The sequence below is a fragment of the Elephas maximus genome, chromosome 23 (assembly GCF_024166365.1).
Source record: "Elephas maximus indicus isolate mEleMax1 chromosome 23, mEleMax1 primary haplotype, whole genome shotgun sequence".
Taxonomy (NCBI): domain Eukaryota; kingdom Metazoa; phylum Chordata; class Mammalia; order Proboscidea; family Elephantidae; genus Elephas; species Elephas maximus.
In genome coordinates this window covers 54,814,267-54,832,525 of record NC_064841.1, presented here as the reverse complement: position 1 = coordinate 54,832,525, position 18,259 = coordinate 54,814,267, and the positions used below count along the sequence as shown (strand labels likewise).

The 18,259-nt window shown below is 39.5% G+C and overlaps 1 protein-coding gene across 1 annotated transcript in view; it reads left to right on the top strand.

The window, feature by feature from the left end:
- Window positions 1-18,259, top strand: part of SACS (sacsin molecular chaperone) — a 147,083-nt gene that overhangs the window by 5,335 nt on the left and 123,489 nt on the right. The window contains exon 2 of the mRNA XM_049867140.1: window positions 7,484-8,008. Coding sequence (XP_049723097.1) covers window positions 7,989-8,008 — 20 coding nt within the window. The 5' untranslated portion in view covers window positions 7,484-7,988. The remainder of the gene's footprint in view (window positions 1-7,483; window positions 8,009-18,259) is intronic.

Sequence of the window (18,259 nt, the reverse complement as noted above, 5' to 3'; positions counted from 1 at the left end):
AAATGGTGACATCCAACATTCATAAACTGCAGTTTACTGAGTTCTTTCACATGTAGTTCAATGTGGTCTTTACAAAAATCCTCTAAGTGGGCAGGGCAAGCTGGTCCTATTTACAGATGAGAAAAGAGATTCTTTGGCTCTCAAGTCCTGGTGACTGGAAGAACCGGAACTCCTCCAGGTGCCCATTATGCTACAGTACCCCCAGAGGACGTGGTAGAAATTGTTCTCTCCCTTTGGGAAGGATGGAAGACAAGGAAATGGTATTTGAACGCACGCTTGTGTCAGGTGCTCAGTAGCAGGGAATAAGCCGAGAGCTGGGAGTCAAAGGACGTGTAGTTAAGTCCCAACAAGGGATGTTGCTTGACTTTTCTGCACATCAGTTTCCTTACCTGTGAAATGGGATTAAAGATTTACTACCACATCACCAGGCCATTTTGAGAATAAAATAATACTTATGAGATCACTTAATAACAAAACACTGTACCTCTCCAAGGTAACCTTCTTACACTGCACTTTAATTTTACTATCAGTAGTGTTTCAACTGTATACAAAATTTACCAGTCACAGTTTTGGTTAAGTTGACTCTGACTCATGGCAACCCCATGTGTGTCAGAGTAGAACTGTGCTCCATAGGGTTTTCAATGGCTGATCTTTAGAAATAGATCACCAGGCTGTTCTTCCAAGGTGCCTCTGGGTAAGCTTGAATACCCAATCTTTGGGTAAGCAGCCAAGCACATTAACTGTTTGCACCAATCAGGGATTATTCAAAATTTAGGATATATTCATTTCTTGGCCATGTTAATAAGCTGCAGAAGCACACAATTATCATGAAGCTAGTAAAAATACCAGATTTGCCATACCATGATTAATTTGATTGTTTCATTGAGGAGCTGTTTTAGATTTATTACTATGGGTAGTTTGAATATTCACATTTCTTATTTTTGAAATTCCTTTAGGTCATTGTTCAATCACATTAGATGCAATGAAAAAGGCTACTAACTTTTATCTTCCATGCAATGCCATTGTTAAGGGTTTACAAAAGTAAATGTGTGATATACTGAAGCACTAAAAAAGTATGTATTGTCAGTTGAGAATTACATGCAAGGGAAGCATGAAGCCTGTAATTATAATAATCTTATATAAAAAAAAATTTTTTTTTTTTTTATATAAGGCGAGGCATATCAGTAAGGGATAAAAAACCTTTCTGGGTTTTAAAATAATAAAAAATGAAGAAAACTAAAGACCTTTTAATTATAAACAGAGTCTTTGCAGATATGTGGACATATCTGCATATTTGGAGTATGTAATTATTCACACACTAAGAAGAGAAGAGAGGAAAGGTGTGTGTGGGTAAAATTATCAGTTGGGAATCAAATAAAGACATTTTAATATTTCCTTTTTCTACATTTTTTTATCTTGACTTAGTATAAAGTGATCATAACAATAAATAAAGCATGATAAGTGCATTGTAAAGGCTAGCATGCTCAACACATATCATTACTACTATGTGAGAAACAGTCTGGGTTTCCGGAAAACCCGGCTGAAGGAGTGGTCTGAGGAGGGGTCAGAGGTGTGGTAGTTGTCTCATTGTCTTCAGTGTGACCTTGCAGTGCACGGTGCGCCCGGACTCTCTGCGGCGAGTTTGCACTCTCTGCCTAGACGCTGGGACTGCAAAGCCAGGCTTTACAAAGACTAGCATCTTTGTGGCACCCGTATAGACTGGCCCAGGGGCTTTTTCCACCCTGTCTCCTTCTCTCTGCCCTTCTGACCTGGGCACATCGTTTATCCTCTTGGAGCATTTGCTCTGCCTCTCTCATAGAGTGCCCTGAGGAGCTAGTGGGACAAATGAATGCAATCATAACGTACTCTGCAAGTATAAGTTGATATTATTTAAATACCGCATGTGGAATTTAATATTAATGAAGAAGGGCATACCAGCATCAGGCCATTCTTTGGAAGATTAAGGAATACTTTGAATGCCTGGGGAATAAGTTCTAAGAGAGCATATGCCACAAGGTGTATGTTGTAAGCCCTGATGGCTTGTGAGAGGATGGCCGGCAGTTTAAGGAAAGGGGAGGTGCTACTCAAAGCAGGCCAGGAAAAATGAGATCATGCAGTGAGAAAGTGATCCCTTTTTCCAATCCCTCCTCTCCTGCCACCCTCTCCTCCTTTTCCCTCCCTTCTTTCATCCCTTTTAAACTTTATTGTTGTTGTTGTTGTTGCTGCTAGTTGCCACTGAGTCGATTTCCACTAATGGCATCCGCATGTTCAGGGTAGAACTGCTCCATAGAGTTTTTAAGGCTGTGACCTTGTAGAAGCAGATTGCCAGGCACGTCTTCAGAGGTGCCTCTGGATGGTTTGAACTGCAAACCTTTCAGCTAGTTGTTGAGGGCTTAACAATTTGCACTACCCAGGGATCCTTAAACTTTATTACATAGACTTAATTAAGCCGTGTGTTCCTAACTCTTTTTTTTTTTTAAATAATTAATTTTGTTGTTGTTATTGAAGATATGCACAGCGGTGCACACACCAATTCAGCAATTTCTACATGTAAAATATAGTGACATGGATCACATTCTTCAAGTTGCGCAACCATTCTCACCCTTCTTTTCTGAGTTGTTCCTCTCCATTAACATAAACTCACTGCCCCATAAGGTTCCTCTCTAATCTTTCTAGTTGCTGTTGTCAATTCAATTCCATATGGGTAGTTCTTAAAAGGGCTGAATGCTCAAGGTAGACATTCTTTACTAGTTAAGCTAAACTATTGCTTGATTTTAAGACTTCAGGGGATATTTTTGATTTAAGGTTTAAAGATTATCTCAGAGTGAGTGGGCATCTAAGATACTCCACTGGTCTCACCCCATCTAGAGCAAGGGAGAATGAAGAAAACCAAAGACACAAGGGAAGGATTAGTCCAAAGGACTCATGGACCACGACTACCACGGCCTCCACCAGACTGAGTCCAGCACAACTAGATGGTGCCTGGCTACCACCACTGACTGCTCTGACAGGGATCACACTAGAGGGTCCCAGACAGAGCTAGAGAAAAATGTAGAACAAAATTCTAACTAAAACAAAATAAGTAAAAGACCAGACTTACTGGTCTGATAGAGACTGGAGAAACCCCAAGAGTACGGCCCTGGGACACGCTTATAGCTCAGTACTGAAGTCAGTCCTGGGGTTCACCCTTCATTCAAAGATTAGACAGATCCATAAAACAAAACAAGACTAAATGGGCACAGCAGCCCAGGGGCAAGGATAAGAAGTCAGGAGGGGGCAGGAAAGCTGGTAATGGGGAACCCAAGGTAGAGAAGGGAAGAGTGTGGACACGTTGTGGGGTTGGCAACCAATGTCACAAAACAATATGTGTATTGTTTAATGAGAAACTAATTTGCTTTGTAAACCCTCATCTAAAGTACAATAAAAATAATTAAAAAAAAAAGATAATAAAAGATTATCTCCGGACAGTAGTTTCAGGGGTTCATCCAGCCTCAGTGGCTCCAGAAATTAATAGCTATTATGGTAATAAAGGAAAGACACTAAAGACACTATTTCAAACAAAGATGGTATTAAGTATTCTCCACCATCTTATAAATCTATTTTCAATACTATCCTGTGCATAAGATGCAATTTGTAGTACAAATTTAATTTTTATTATTTTTAAATGAAAATATTACACATAAAAGAGAAAAAAAAATAAAAGAGAGTATATATAAATTCAAGACTTTTGCCCATTTTTCTCTTAGGCTTTTGTTGTTGTTGTTTGTTTTCAGGAGTTCTTTATATATTCTGGACACTCAGCCTTTGTTGGTATCTGTGCAGCAAACCTGTTCTCCTGATTTACACAGCTAGACTTAGATGAATAAACTGAAAAAAGAAAAGCTGTTGCTGTCGAGTTGATTCCGACTCCTAGAAACCCTAGAGATGAATAGATGAATAGACCCTATAAATGAACAGATATTCTTAATTTTAATGTAGTTTGAATTTAACAATCTTTTCCTTTAGGATTTGTGCTTTCAATTTGTTAAGGAATTTTTTTCTACCCTGAGGTCATAAAGAGACTGTGTTATGTTTCTTTTCCAAAGTTCTAAAGTTCAATTTTCCCACTTAGGTCTTTAATCAGTTAGAATTGATATTTGTTTACAGTAAGAGGTACTGATAAGATTTTTTATGTCCAGGTAGATAACCACGTGTTTCAGGAATATATTTTAAATAGTTCAGCTTTCCCCTCCTAACTGTACTAAGATCTCTCTTATAGGTCTTGTTTCTGTCTATGCATGGATTTGTTTCTGAGCTTTTCACTCTAGTTGATTGTTCCTGAGTCAATACCATACTGACTACATTATTATGGTTTTATATTAAGGGTTGGTTTATCCAGTGAAGCAAGTCTTCCCCCTAGTTCTTCTTCTTAAGGAGCATCTTTGGTTATTCTCCCTTTGTACTGCCATAAAACTTTTAGAATCAGTGGTCAAGTTCTACAGAAAAAGTTGTTGGGGTTTTGGTTGGAATTGTTTCCAATTAAAAGATCAAATTTGAGGAGAGTTGATGTATTAAGGATATTGAGCCTTCCTGCCCATCATGTACATAGCTCCGTTTTGGAAAGGGCCTCTTTGATGTCTTTTGATAAAGTTTATAGGTTTTCTTCCTAAATTTTTATATAAGTTGTTTTGTTATAATTATTCCAAGGTACCTTATATTTTTTTCTTGCTGTTTTTTTTTATTGTAAATGGCTATCATTTTAAAAAGATACTTCTTAAAATTCATGCTGGTAGGTAGAAATGCTATGGAATTTATACAGTAACTTTGACAAGCTATTTTTCTGTTAATTTGTCTGAGAAATATTTTTGAATATTCTGTGAATAGTGACTGTTTTGTTCCCCTTCTCCCTCCTCTCCTTTTTCCTGTCTTCTTTCTTCTGTCTTCAACTGCTACAACCGCTGGTAAAATGCTGAATGGAATTGACCATAGCAAAGCTTCCTTATCACTGTTAAGCATGAAGTTTGCCCTTTAATCAATTAATGAGGTTCCCACTTATTTCTTGTTTACTTAAATTTTTTGTTTTATTTTTCTTTCTCCCTTTTTTTTTTTTTTTTGGTCATGAATGGGTGATGAAATTTATCCTGTGAGAAATCCAATTTGATCATAAGGTATTATCTTTACTCTTCATTGCTGGATTCGACTTGCAAATATGTGTTTAGAATTTTTGAGTCTGAGTTCATGAGTGAGACGGGTGAGTAATTTTCCTTTTTCATATTGTCCTAACCTGGTTTGTATTATATCAGCCTCATGAAATTATTTGGGAATACTGCCTGTTGTCCCAAATAATTTCATGAGGCTGATATAATAATACACAAACCAGATTAGGACAGCATGAAAAAGGAAAATTACTAGCCTGTTTTTATGTTCTCTGGTAGACTTTCTATGGTATTAGAGTTATTGGTTTATTAAATATTTGGTAGAACTCACCAGTAAAACTGTCTAGTGTAATGCTTTCTCTGGAGGAGATTTTAAATATCAGTGACTGAATTTGTTTAATAGGATTATTTATTGGCTTAGTATTGGTTCTTAATATTTTCCTAGGAATTTGTCTATTTTTTAATTTCTGACTCATTACCTCAGCATTTATAATATTCTCTTTGTTTTTCATTTCTGATGCATTCCATTTTTTATTCCCATCATTTATTTTTGTACCTCTTTGTTTTTTTTCGTGATCAATTTTGCCAGGAGTTTGCCAATTTTATTAATCTTTTGGAAGAGCTAGCTTTTTCTTTGCTCATATTCCCTATTGTGTCTTTGTTTTTCTTTCCATTAATTCTGCCCTTAGCTTTATTCCCTACTTTCTTTGGGTTTATGCAAATGTTTGTTTGTTAACAAAGCCACGGTTTTGTTTGTTTGTATACCTGCCTACAATCATTAACATTTTAGAGGTGGTAATAACTTAATAACTTAGAACACTTACTCCAGTCCCCTTGTTTTATAGATACGGAAACTGATCCCAGTCCTTCACTTTATACATAACCTCTCTTAATCTAAGAGCTCTGGTGGCACAGTGGTTAAAGCTCTCAGCTGCTAACCAAAAGTCAGTGGTTTGAACCTACCAGCTGCTCTGCAGGAGAAAGATTTAGCAGTCCGTTTCTGTAGATTTACAGCCTTGAAAACCCGACAGGGCAGTTCTGCTCTGTCCTGTGTGGTCACTATGAGTCAGAATCAATGTGATGGCAGTGGATTTGGGTTTGTTCTCTTCATCTGAACACGTCTAATTGAAGAGTCTATTTTTTTTTTTAATTTACCATTATACAAAAGGCATCTATCCTCTTGGGAACTTAATTCCTTAACTGAGGTTCTCCTTCCTAAAATATATTTCTTTAATTCTTAATGTGTGGCAATCAAAATTTCATGATATATGATTTTATGCAAAAGATAATAAGATTTTGGATTGGTTTATTTAAATTAATCTCACTCACGATGCCTAGTAATATTTTTAGTTATAGCAAGTTACTGGGGAAATGTTTTCAGGGAAGAGTTTATAATGAGTTTTGAATTCTTTTCTTGTGTTTTCTGAACATCCAAGAATCTATCATGTTAAAAGCATAGATTAGATTCTTATCTCTAAATGACATTTGCCCACAAATGAAACATTGTCAGAAAGCAAAAACACAGACTAAGAAGTCAGGAGCTGGTGCTCTCGTTTCAAGTCACCACTTTTTTGTTGGGTGAACTTCAACAAAATTACCTTCCTGAGTCCAAGTTTCTTTAAAATATTATTAATTCTTCCTCTCTTGTTCTGTCTACTCAAAGAATGACTGTAACCCTTAAAAGTGATAATGTCTAATAGAACACCTTGAAATTATATTTTATAAACAGGACATTTATATGAATGGGCAGAAAATTCAGCCTCATGTCTCCCTTCAGGGTTATCATTGCTGGAAAAGTCTATTGTCATTTTTCCTTCCAGTTTATGTCCTACAATGTTAAACTGTTGGAGGCACTAGTGATTACTAAGAGTATTACTAGTAAAATAAAGTCCTTATGATAGACACATTTACTCTTCTTTTTCTAAAGTAGATGTTTCACTTGCAAACATCAATTATTTTACGTGTAAAGTCATAGATTTGGATTTAAAGGGTGTTGTTCCTGAAGAAAGGCACATTGTGTTTGAGGTGGAATCATTTCTTTGCACTTGGAAGAAGCCAGGCAAGTAGAGCTATGAGAAGAAATGCTGAGGCATGAGAACATGAAGCTCAGTTGTCAAGTAGGCATGCTTTTGTTTGTAGAGCCCAGTGTGTATAGTTGCACAGGTATGCCTTGTCGTGAGGAGAGGGACAAATGCCCTGCGATTTGGCAGGGATCTGGTGCAAGCAGAAGTTTATAATTAGAAAATTACCGAAGCTAAGAACCACGGTGTGTTCCATGAAGAATGACATTTTCCGTGCATTTACTTTGAGTTGTTTACCCTACTCCTTTTCCTTGGTTTTTCTTTCAGAGTCACACAAGTGATGCTAAGATGCAAGTATCATCACAGCAAGAAGAAAGGCTTTCACCAATATTTTACACCTGCTGAGATGAGGGTGGAAAAAGCAAGCCAAAGGACGTCTACAACATCTTCCCCCGCAACCTTAAAAGAGAAATATAGAATGTCCTCAGATGAAAATAAGTTGGATTTGCTTTAGGGGAAACGCCAAAAATCCCTAAGAGATAAATACTTTTGCACCCTAAGCATTTCTGTGGGTTGTTGGATTGGAAGGGGTAACTCAGGTGATAGCCACTGTCAGACTGGAGAGTCATGCTTTAAGGAACGCAAAGACAAAACACAACGATGTTTTCTGACATCAGATGATGAATGGACACTGAGGGGGAAAAAACAGGCTTTTCACTGGCCAAGAAGAGCTGAACTCGGAGTGCACACTTAAAGGAACAGAAACAGGAGACTTAGAAGAAGGAAAACCTTTTCATGGTTTTTACAGACAAGAATTTCAGAAGAAGCAATAATGGAGACCAAGGATAATAGGTAAATGACTGAATGTTTTAAATTACAACAATTTGCATTGAGATTTTTAAGGGTTATTGGGTTTTCCCAAATGAAATGTAGGTTGGCAACAACAAATAATAGCTCTTTAGAGGTAAAAGTGAACCAACTGTAGATACTTGTTTTCTAACTGAAATTGTATGTGTAACACTGTTAAGCCTTAAGAGTTGGAAATAATTCCTTCACATTAATCCAGATAGTTTTGGATTATCTGTCTCATGGTCTTGCTGTCTTAATGGAGCATCAATTAGGTATATCCCAGTATCTCTTTCGTAAAATATATGTATTTAGTGCCTCTCATTGGCCATGTGGTTATTCAGAAAATATAAAAGAAACAACTGTGAAGTACTTAGAATTGTATTAAATCTACAAGGAATAGCCTGAAAGAAGAGAGAGAACATTCTGTGTTCCCTTTATAAACTTTGATGATAAGAAATAATATTTGTTCCTTTCCTCAAATGTAGTTATCTATTTTATAAGAACGTAGACTTATTTGTAAGCTTGAGGATTTATGCAAAAACACAACCATTTTTGTATAACAACTGTCCCTTAACTTTCTATGTGCTTTTCTTCTTCTTTTTTAAAAGTATATAACAAAATACTATTTTAGATTGATTTTGACTGTTATAGTCAGGTAGTACATTCAACCTTCAAAATTGCCATAGACATCAGGGTAGGTTTCGCATCTTCTTGTAACCTGATGATATCACAGATAAAAAGACTTCAAATTTCGCTTTCCAAATTACTTGAAACAAACAAAAAATGCTTTATTTTTCTCATTACCTTTTGAAAATTTTTAGTCATTAGACAGAGGAAGTAAATGTAACATTTCTAGTAGAACCTGACTTCTAGTAAGTCAGGATTAATTTTGAAACTCATTTAAATGTATGAATGCATAAAAGTATTGACGATACTTTATGGGTTTAGTTTTCATTGATCATATTGGAATATGTGGTTATGCTGTGTGTCTAGTATTACGAGAAGTCATCTGAGATGGATTCTTTTACTATTAGCAATGCTAAATTGTTTAAACATGAGCAAAATGTACTTACCATCTATCATCATATGTATTATCTCTGCAGTATTTCTGTGGATTCTTTTTAACTACACACAATTTCCATGTTAGCACTTTTTCTCGCTTTGAAAGTAGGTGTTTTTCCAAATTCAAGGTGAACCCATCTTTATTTAGGTTACGAGCTAATTTGTGATAATTCTATTTATAAAGTTATTTAAGAGCAGTGATTGATTATAAAGAATCACTGATGCTGACACTGTAAATTTTTGACAATCAGGATTGATTTGAAACACCCAAGAGATGTAGAAAAGCAGCAGGTTATGTTGTCCTTGGACTCACTAGTGATCAATTCAGCTTACGGCTCAGAAAAAGTATGAATTAACTTTGAGCTTGTCTTTGCAGTGCTTTACATTATGTAGGCGATGAGTACTTTAGGGTTTCCTCAGAATTTGTAATTTATTTAAATCTAAAACAGCAGTTAGCAGTGTCTATGAATATCCAGAGCAGAGTATATGCATTGAGAAGCAAAGTATCAATCTTAAGGTTTTTGTTTTGTTTAAAACACACTTTTTATCAAGACGTTTAAAGTCTCTCTTATTAAGACATGTAAATATGTAAAACTCGATTGCCTGGTCTCCTCATTCCTGGGGAAAGATAATAAATTTTACAGTTAAAAGCGTTCTCAGTCTGGCTTCCCAAGCTCTGAGCATGTATGAGGGATAGCCCCAGAGCCTGCGGGGGGGTGCTGGAGGCGTGGGATTAATGTGGTACACCTTGAGAGCATGGATTTTGTGTAAACATTTTGAGAAAAGTGAAATTATCTAACTGATGAGCAATATAAAATATTACATATATATCAAAGTAAAGGCAGATATATTCTTGAATATATTCATCTGAAATTTTAAGATCAATCTGGAGACTTAAAAGAAGTATACTTGTTAAAGGCTGCTTTGAGATTGATTTCCTCTCCGTTGTCTTCTGGAGTCCCTGGGTGGTGCACGGGGTAATGTGCTTAGCTGCTAACTGAAAGGTTGGAGGTTTGAGTCTACCCAGAGGTGGCTTGGAAGAAAGACCTGGCAATCTACTTCCAAAAAATCAGCCATTGAAAGTCCTATGGAGCACAGTTCTACTCTAAAACATGTGGGGTTGCTGTGAGTTGGGGTGACTGGATGGCAGCTGGAAAAATTGCAGATGGGGAGCAAAATTTAGACTTCAGAAGAGCAGGCAGACAGGCCAAGTCCAAGTGCATGAAAACTAATCTCAGGCAGGGATGAACAGGTGTGCAGGAGGGGCAAAGAAAGTGAGCCAGCTTAACTTCTGACGTGGGGGTGGATTTAGGTCTAGTACCAGTGACCCAGAAATAGAACCGGGCGGTAGGGCCCAGACAAGGATTAGAAATTATTCCACACCTCCTAGGTTTCAGCAGCTCATGAGTATAAATAAGGTCAATTAATATTTACAGCCATATCTCCATGGCTCCAAACCTTCACCTGCTTGACAGGACCTGACCCCTCTCTACCCGCTCATCTGTGTGAATTCTTCTCCAGCTATTTCAGGCAGTGAAGTCTCATGGGCTCAGGGACAAGCTCACTCATGTTCTTTCCATGTGAGCCTCTTGGTCAAAGGTTCCTGTCATGGCCCTGCAGTGATGCCCTCTGTAAGACAGTTGCTTCTCTGCATCCAATTGACCCTTTGAGCCTGAAGCACCTCGGCAGCTTATGGACAGGAGTGGTGAGGTGAGGGGAGAACGGTTGTGTTTCCTGGGATGGAAACAGCACTGCCCAAGCTCATCCATGCCCAGTATTTCATGCACACCATGCCTTCCCCTTCTGTTCTCACAGGCTTCAGACCAGCCCCTCACAGATGGCCGGGAATCAGAAGGGTGGGTCCTATCCTGTTCTTCCATGCCACTTCCTTTCCCTTTCTTCCCCCTCTCCTCTTTTCCTTAGACACTGCTGCATCCAAACAAAACAAACTCCTTTCAACAAATACTTTCCCTCTTCCTTTAAGAGAAAGCAGACCGTTTGATGGAAAGAGTATAAACTTTTGATCCACAGGTACTTGGTTTGAATCCCAGCTTTGCCAGTTACTAGTTGTGTGGCCTTCAGTAAACTACTTCTTCTGTAATATAGTAAAATAATACCTACAATTTTGTTAGACTAGAGATCATGAAGGTAAAACACTTAGCATAGTATCTGACACAGAATAAGCATCGTCGCCCAAAAGAAGATACTGTTGTTATTCCTTCCATCCTCCAGAAACTGGTACAGCGCCTAGCATCAAAGACATGGTGTTTTCCGAATGTATGAAGCACTCCGCCTCCACTCCACTTTCTATCATAATCCAAGCGTTACAGGCAAAGGGCCACCCACTACATGCCAGCTTCAGGAGCAATTTCCGACTGATTCTGTCTGATCCCTCTTATTTGGTTGCTGAAGCTTTCTTTCATGCCGCTACCATGTCCTCAAGGTGTCCAAGTTTTCCTCAAGTTGGTTTGGGAAGGGAATTGTTTGAGTGTCTGAGACCATCAAGTAGGAAATACAGAATGAGAAAGAAAGAGGCCAAGAAAACACAAAACAGTATCTTTCAGAAAAGCAGCCGCCAAACCTCCAACCTGGTTCCGTAGCCTAGCGAATTAACTGTTTGCACTAGCTAGGGACTCCTTCCTTTTAGAAAAGGAACAATTGAAAGGCCTCAGGATGATTTCTGATGGTTGGTGGTTCTGGCTGAAGAGTAATGAAAAGACCAACTCAGCAGACTTCCTGGCGGGCAGCAGGGAGCTTCCATTTTATTGGAGAGGGAACCTCACCTGCATGTCCGACTTTGAGCCCTGCTATTGAGCACGGCAGCCTCGTGTCTGGTCCCATGACGGGTGACTCAATATTAGCTGCATCAGCTTCTGAGATCAGCCTTCTACAGACAAGTGAAAGAATTTGGGAGGGAAGGAGGGGAAAAACACACTGACTGAGGCTTCCAGATATTTTCTGCCCGTCAGGCACACTCCTAGTTTTCATAATTGTGAGTTTGAGTCATCTTTTTCCTCATGACATGTTGAATGGTGAATCAGCCTGGCCCCAACAGTCAAACAGGATCATTCAAAACCAGTTGCTGTGAGGTTGACCCTGACTCATGGCAACCCTATGTGTGTCGGAATCAAACTGTGCTCCACAGGGTTTACAATGGCGGATTTTTCACAAGTAGATCACCAGACCTTTCTTTTGAGGTACCTCTGGGTAGACGTGAACCTCTAGCCTTTCAGTTAGCAGCCCAAAACATAAACCGGCACCACTCAGGGACTCCAAGGAGGACTTAATGTAGAGGGTAAAGGGAAACCATGAGAGGTGGCCACGGAGCCTGGGGCTATAGCAGTGGTACTGCAAACACCCCGACATCTGAGGGAATAAGACCAGGAGCAGTTACCTGAGCTTTGTCAACAAAGAGTACTAGTGTGGAGCAAGATACCTTGAGAAGGGCAGTGACATTTTGTTGAAGGTCACAGCCAGACCACAGTGATGCTGCTGGGTGCATGTTGGGGGAGTGAATTTCCTGGTCTCCTTCTCCTCCCATCTCATGATGAGTCTCATCCTTGGCCAACGACCAACTCAGGGCAGAGGCAAAGTACCCAGAGTACAGCCCCTCAGGTCAGCCTCAGGGGCAGAGAGCAGGACAGATGTGGACCTGGGGCCAAAGGAGAGAGATTTGGTGTGTGGGGAGGTGCCTGGGCTTCACCTGCCTTCACTGAGAACCGACGGGAGTCTGATGCTTGACTTTTTAAAAACTGTTTTGAATAGTTTCAGGCATACACAGAAGTAGAGGAAAATACCACAGCAAACACCCATGTGGCCGTTATGCAGATTCAGCAGTTATTAAACTCTGCCAAATTCGTTTCATATATCCCTCTTTTTCCTTGGCTCAGTATTTCCAGCAAATTCCAGACATCCTGTTTCACACTGGTGCCATGGCAGGGGTCCCGAGGGCGTGCCAGGGCAGAGGCTGAGCTGTGTGGAAGCACTTGTGCACCTCACAGTGGTCACAGCGGTCCTAAGGGAGGCGCCCTGGGGGCTGCTACACTGCAGGCTGACCGCCTAGGACAGAGCAGACACTTGTGTGCACTGCCAGAGGAAGCGCAACTGCCCTCAGGTGTGTGTGGGCGGCGGGGGGGGGCGGGGATCAGGGACCGGAATGACAAATAAATACTTTTATTGTTTAACTTTTATGGGGACTGGAATCATTACTCTTCAGCCACCATGTTAGGAAGTGTTACCTTCACTGAAAAATCAACTGATAGCTTTTTCATGAGGATGATAGAAATTTAACTTAATACCCAGCACAAAGAAAACTTTAGATTTTTAAATTATTTCATTTACTGTATCTCCTAAAACCAAAAAAACAAAACCCATTGCCCTTGAGTTGATTCCGACTCATAGACTTGATAGAACAGAGTAGAACAGCCCCATAGTGTTTCTAAGGCTGTAATCATTACAGGAGCAGACTGCCTCATTTTCACCCATGGAGTAGCTGGTGGGTTTGAGCTGAGCACTTTAATCACTCTGCCACCAGGGCTTCTTAATATGTCTCCTAGGTCACCAGCCACTCCTTGGAAACCCTATGAGGCAGTTCTCCTCTGTCCTGCAGGATCGCTGTAAGTTGGGATTGACTTGATGGCAATGGGATTTTTTGGTTTTGGGGTGGGGGGAGTCCCAAAGAGAAATAATAATTTATAGTCAAACTGACTCTCTCTCTCTCTCTCTCTCTCTATATATATATTTAATTAAGCAGATATAAAATGATTTATATGTAAAGATTTAAAAATTATTTTTATTTATTTTGGTTAGCAGCCATAGCTCTTAACCACTGTACCACCAGGGCTCCATTATTCCTAGACTTTTGTGAAATAAACCAGAAACCACGGTACAAAACAAAACAATAATTCTTTTTTTTTTTGGTGATCTGCTTTTAAATTTTGTTTTCTTAAAAGCGTGTTGTCCACATGCTAACATGTGTGTTATCCTTGATTCTAAATCACATTCTACTTCCTGACTGTATAATGCTAATACTGTAATGAAGTCTTCCTTTATTTTATTTGTTTATTTTTGTTCTGTTTCTTTTTTTATTTTTATTGTGCTTTAAGTGAAAGTTCACAAATCAAGTCAGTCTCTCATACAAAAATTTACATACACCTTCCTATATACTCCTAATTGCCCTCCTCCTAATGAGATAGCACACTCCTTCTCTCCACCCTGCATTCCCCTATCCATTCAGCCAGCCTCTGTCCCCTTCTGCCTTCTCATCTCGCCTCCAGACAGGAGCTGCCCACATAGTCTCATGTGTCTACTGGAGCCAAGAAGCTCACTTCTCACCGCTACCATCTTCTATCTTATAGTCCAGTCCAGTCCCTGTCTGAAGAGTTGGCTTTGGGAATGGTTCCTGTCTTGGGCCAACAGAAGGTCTGGGGACCATGACCTCCAGGGTCCTTCCGCTCTCGGTCAGACCATTAAGTCTGGTCTTTTTATGTGAATTTGAGGTCTGCATCCCACTGCTCTCCTGCTCCATCAGGGATTCTCTGTTGTGTTCCCTGTCAGGGCAGTCATTGGTTGTAGCCGGACACCATGTAGTTCTTCTGGTCTTGGGCTGATGTAGTCTCTGGTTTATGTGGCCGTTTCTGTCTCTTGGGCTCACAGTTACCTTGTGTCTTTGGTATTCTTCATTCTCTTTTGCTCCAGGTGGGTTGAGACCAATTGATGCATCTTAGATGACTGCTTGCTAGCATTTAAGATCCCAGACGCCACTCACCAAAGTGGGATGCAGAAAGTTTTCCCAACAGATTTTATTATACCAATTGACCTAGATGTCTCCTGAAACCATGGACCCTAATCCCCAGCCCCTGCTACTCTGTCCTTTGAAGCATTCGGTTTATTCAGGAAACTTCTTTGCTCTTGGTTTAGTCCAGTTGTGCTGTCCTCTCCTGTATTGTGTGTTGTCTTTCCCTTCACCTAAAATAGTTCTTTGTCTACTATCTAATTAGTGAATACCCCTCTCCCTCCCTCCCTTCATACTCTCATAACGATCAAAGAATATTTTCTTCTGTGTTTAAACTATTTCTTGAGCGCTTATAATAAGCCAAAACAAACCAAACCCGTTGCCACTGAGTCGATTCTGACTCATAGCGACCCTGCAGGACAGAGTAGAACTGCCCCATAGGGTTTCCAAGGAGTGCCTGGTGGATTCGAACTGCTGAACTTTTGGTTAGCAGCCATAGCACTTAACCAGTACATCACCTTTATCACTCAGCATAATGCCTTCCAGATTCCTCCACTTTATGTAATGTTTCATGGATTCATCATTGTTCTTTATCTATGTGTAGTATCCGATTGTGTGAATATGTTGTTGTTCTTGTTCTTAGGAGCCATCAAGTCGGTTCCAGCTCATACCAACCCTATGTACAACAGAACGAAACACTGCCCAGTCCTGAGCCATTCTTACAATCATTCTTATGCCGGAGCTCATTGTTGCAGCCACTGTGTCAATCCACCTCATTGAGGGTCTTCCTCTTTTCTGCTGACCCTGTACTCTGCCAAGCATGATATCCCTCTCCACGGCCTGATCCCTCCTGACAACATGTCCAAAGTATGTAGGATGCAGTCTCACTGTCCTTGCTTCTAAGGAGCATTCTGGCAGTACTTCCTCCAAGACAGATTTATTTGTTGGTTCTTTTGGCAGTCCATGGTATATTCAATAGTCTTCGCTAATGTCACAATTCAAAGGCGTCATTCTTCCAACTTCCTTATTCACTGTCCAGCTTTCACATGCATATGGTGCAATTGAAAATACAATGGCTTGGGTCAGGTGCACCTTAGTCTTCAAGGTGACATCTTTGCTCTTCAACACTTTGAAGAGGTCCTTTGTAGCAGATTTACCCAATGCAATGCATCTTTTCATTTCTTGACTGCTGCTTCCATGGGTGTTGATTGTGGATCCAAGTAAAATGAAATCTTTGACAACTTCAATCTTTTCTCCGTTTATCATGATGTCGCTCATTGGTCCAGTTGTGAGGATTTTTGTTTTCTTTGTGTTGAGGTGCAATCCATACTGAAGGCTGTGGTCTTTGATCTTCATTAGTAAGTGCTTCAAGTCCTCTTCACTTTTACCAAGCATAACGCAGGTTGTTAATGAGTCTTCCTCCAATCCTGATGCCCCATTCTTCTTCACATAGTCCAGCTTCTCGGATGATTTGCTCAGCATACAGATTGAATAGCTATGGTGAAAGAATACAACCCTGACCCACACCTTTCCTGACTTTAAACCAATCAGTATCCCCTCGTTCTGTCCGAACAACTGCCCCTTGATCTATGTAAAGGTTCTTCATGAGTGCAATTAAGTGTTCTGGAATTCCCATTCTTCGCAATCTTATCCATAATTTGTTATGATCCACACAGTCGAATGCCTTTGCATAGTCAATAAAACAGAGGTAAACATCCTTCTGGTATTCTCTGCTTTCAGCCAGGATCCATCTGACATCAGCAATGATATCCCTGGTTCCACATCCTCTTCTGAAACTGACCTGAATTTCTGGCAGTTCCCTGTCAATATACTGCTGCAGCCGTTTTTGAATGATCTTCAGCAAAATTTCACTTGCGTGTGACATTAATGATATTGCTCTATAATTTCCACATTCGGTTGGATAACCTTTCTTGGGAATAGACATAAATATGGATCTCTTCCAGTCAATTGGCCAGGAAGCTGTCTTCCATATTTCTTGGCCTGACAAGTGAGTACCTCCGGTGCTGCATGCATTTGTTGAAACATCTTAATTGATATTCCATCAGTTCCTGGAGCCTTGTTTTTCATCAATACCTTCAGAGCAGCTTGGACTTATTCCTTCAGTACCATTGGTTCCTGATCATGTACCACCTCTTGAAATGGTTGAACATTGAGTAATTCTTTATAATGACTCTGTGTGAATGTAGCATAATTTACTTATCCATTCATCTGTTGATGGGCACCTTGGTTGCTTCCATCTTTTTGCAATTGTCAACAGTGCTGCAGTGAACATGGGTGTGCATATATCTGTTTGTGTAAAGGCTATTATTTCTCTAGAATATATTCCAAGGAGTGAGATTGCTGGCTCATATGATAGTTCTATTTTTTTAGCTTTTTAAGGAAGCACCAAATTGATTTTCAAAGTGGCTGCACCACTGTAGAGTCCCACCAGCAGTGTATAAGTGTTCCAGCCTCTCCACAACCTCTCCAACATTTATTATTTTGTGTTTTTTGGATTAATGCCAACCTTGTTGGAGTGAGCTGGAATCTCATTGTAGTTTTGATTTGCATTTAAAAAAAAATTTTTTTTTTTTTAATGGCTAATGATCATGAGTGTTTCCTCATGTATCTGTTAGCTACCTGAATATCTCCTTTAGTGAAGCCCCTGTTCACATCACTTGTCCATTTTTTAATTGGGTTATTTGTATTTTTGTTGTTGAGTTTTTGCAGTATCATGTATATTTTAGAGATGAAATGCTGACTGGAAATGTCATAGCTAAAAACTTTTTCCCAGTCTGTAGGTAATCTTTTTACTCTTTTGGTAAAGCCTTTGGATGAGTATAGGTGTTCGATTTTTAGGAGCTCTCAGTTATCTAGTTTCTCTTCTGGTGTTTTGTGCATTGTTAGAAATGTTTTGAATATTGTTTATGCCATGTATTCGGGCTCCTAACTTTGTCCCTATTTTTTCTTCCACAATCTTTATCGGTTTAGATTTTATATTTAGGTCTTTGATCCATTTTGAGTTCGTTTTGGGGCATGGTGTGAGGTATGAGTCTTGTTTCATTTTTTTGCAGTTGAATATCCAGTAATGGCACCACCATTTGTTAAAGAGACTGTCTTTTCCTCATATAATAGACTTTGGGCCTTTGTCAAATATCAACTGCTCATATGTGGATGGATTTATGTCTGGATTCTCAATTCTGTTCCATTGACCTATGTATCTGTTGTTGTACTAGTATCAGGCTGTTTTGACTACTGTCGCGGTATAATAGGTACTGACATCAGGTAGTGTGAGGCCTCCCACTGTGTTCTTCTTTTTCAGTAATGCTTTACTTATTCCGGGCCTCTTTCCCTCCATATGAAGTTGGTAATTTGTTTCTCCATCTCATTAAAAAATGTCATTGGAATTTGGATGGGAATTGCATTGTATCTATAGATTGCGTTTGGTAGAACAGACA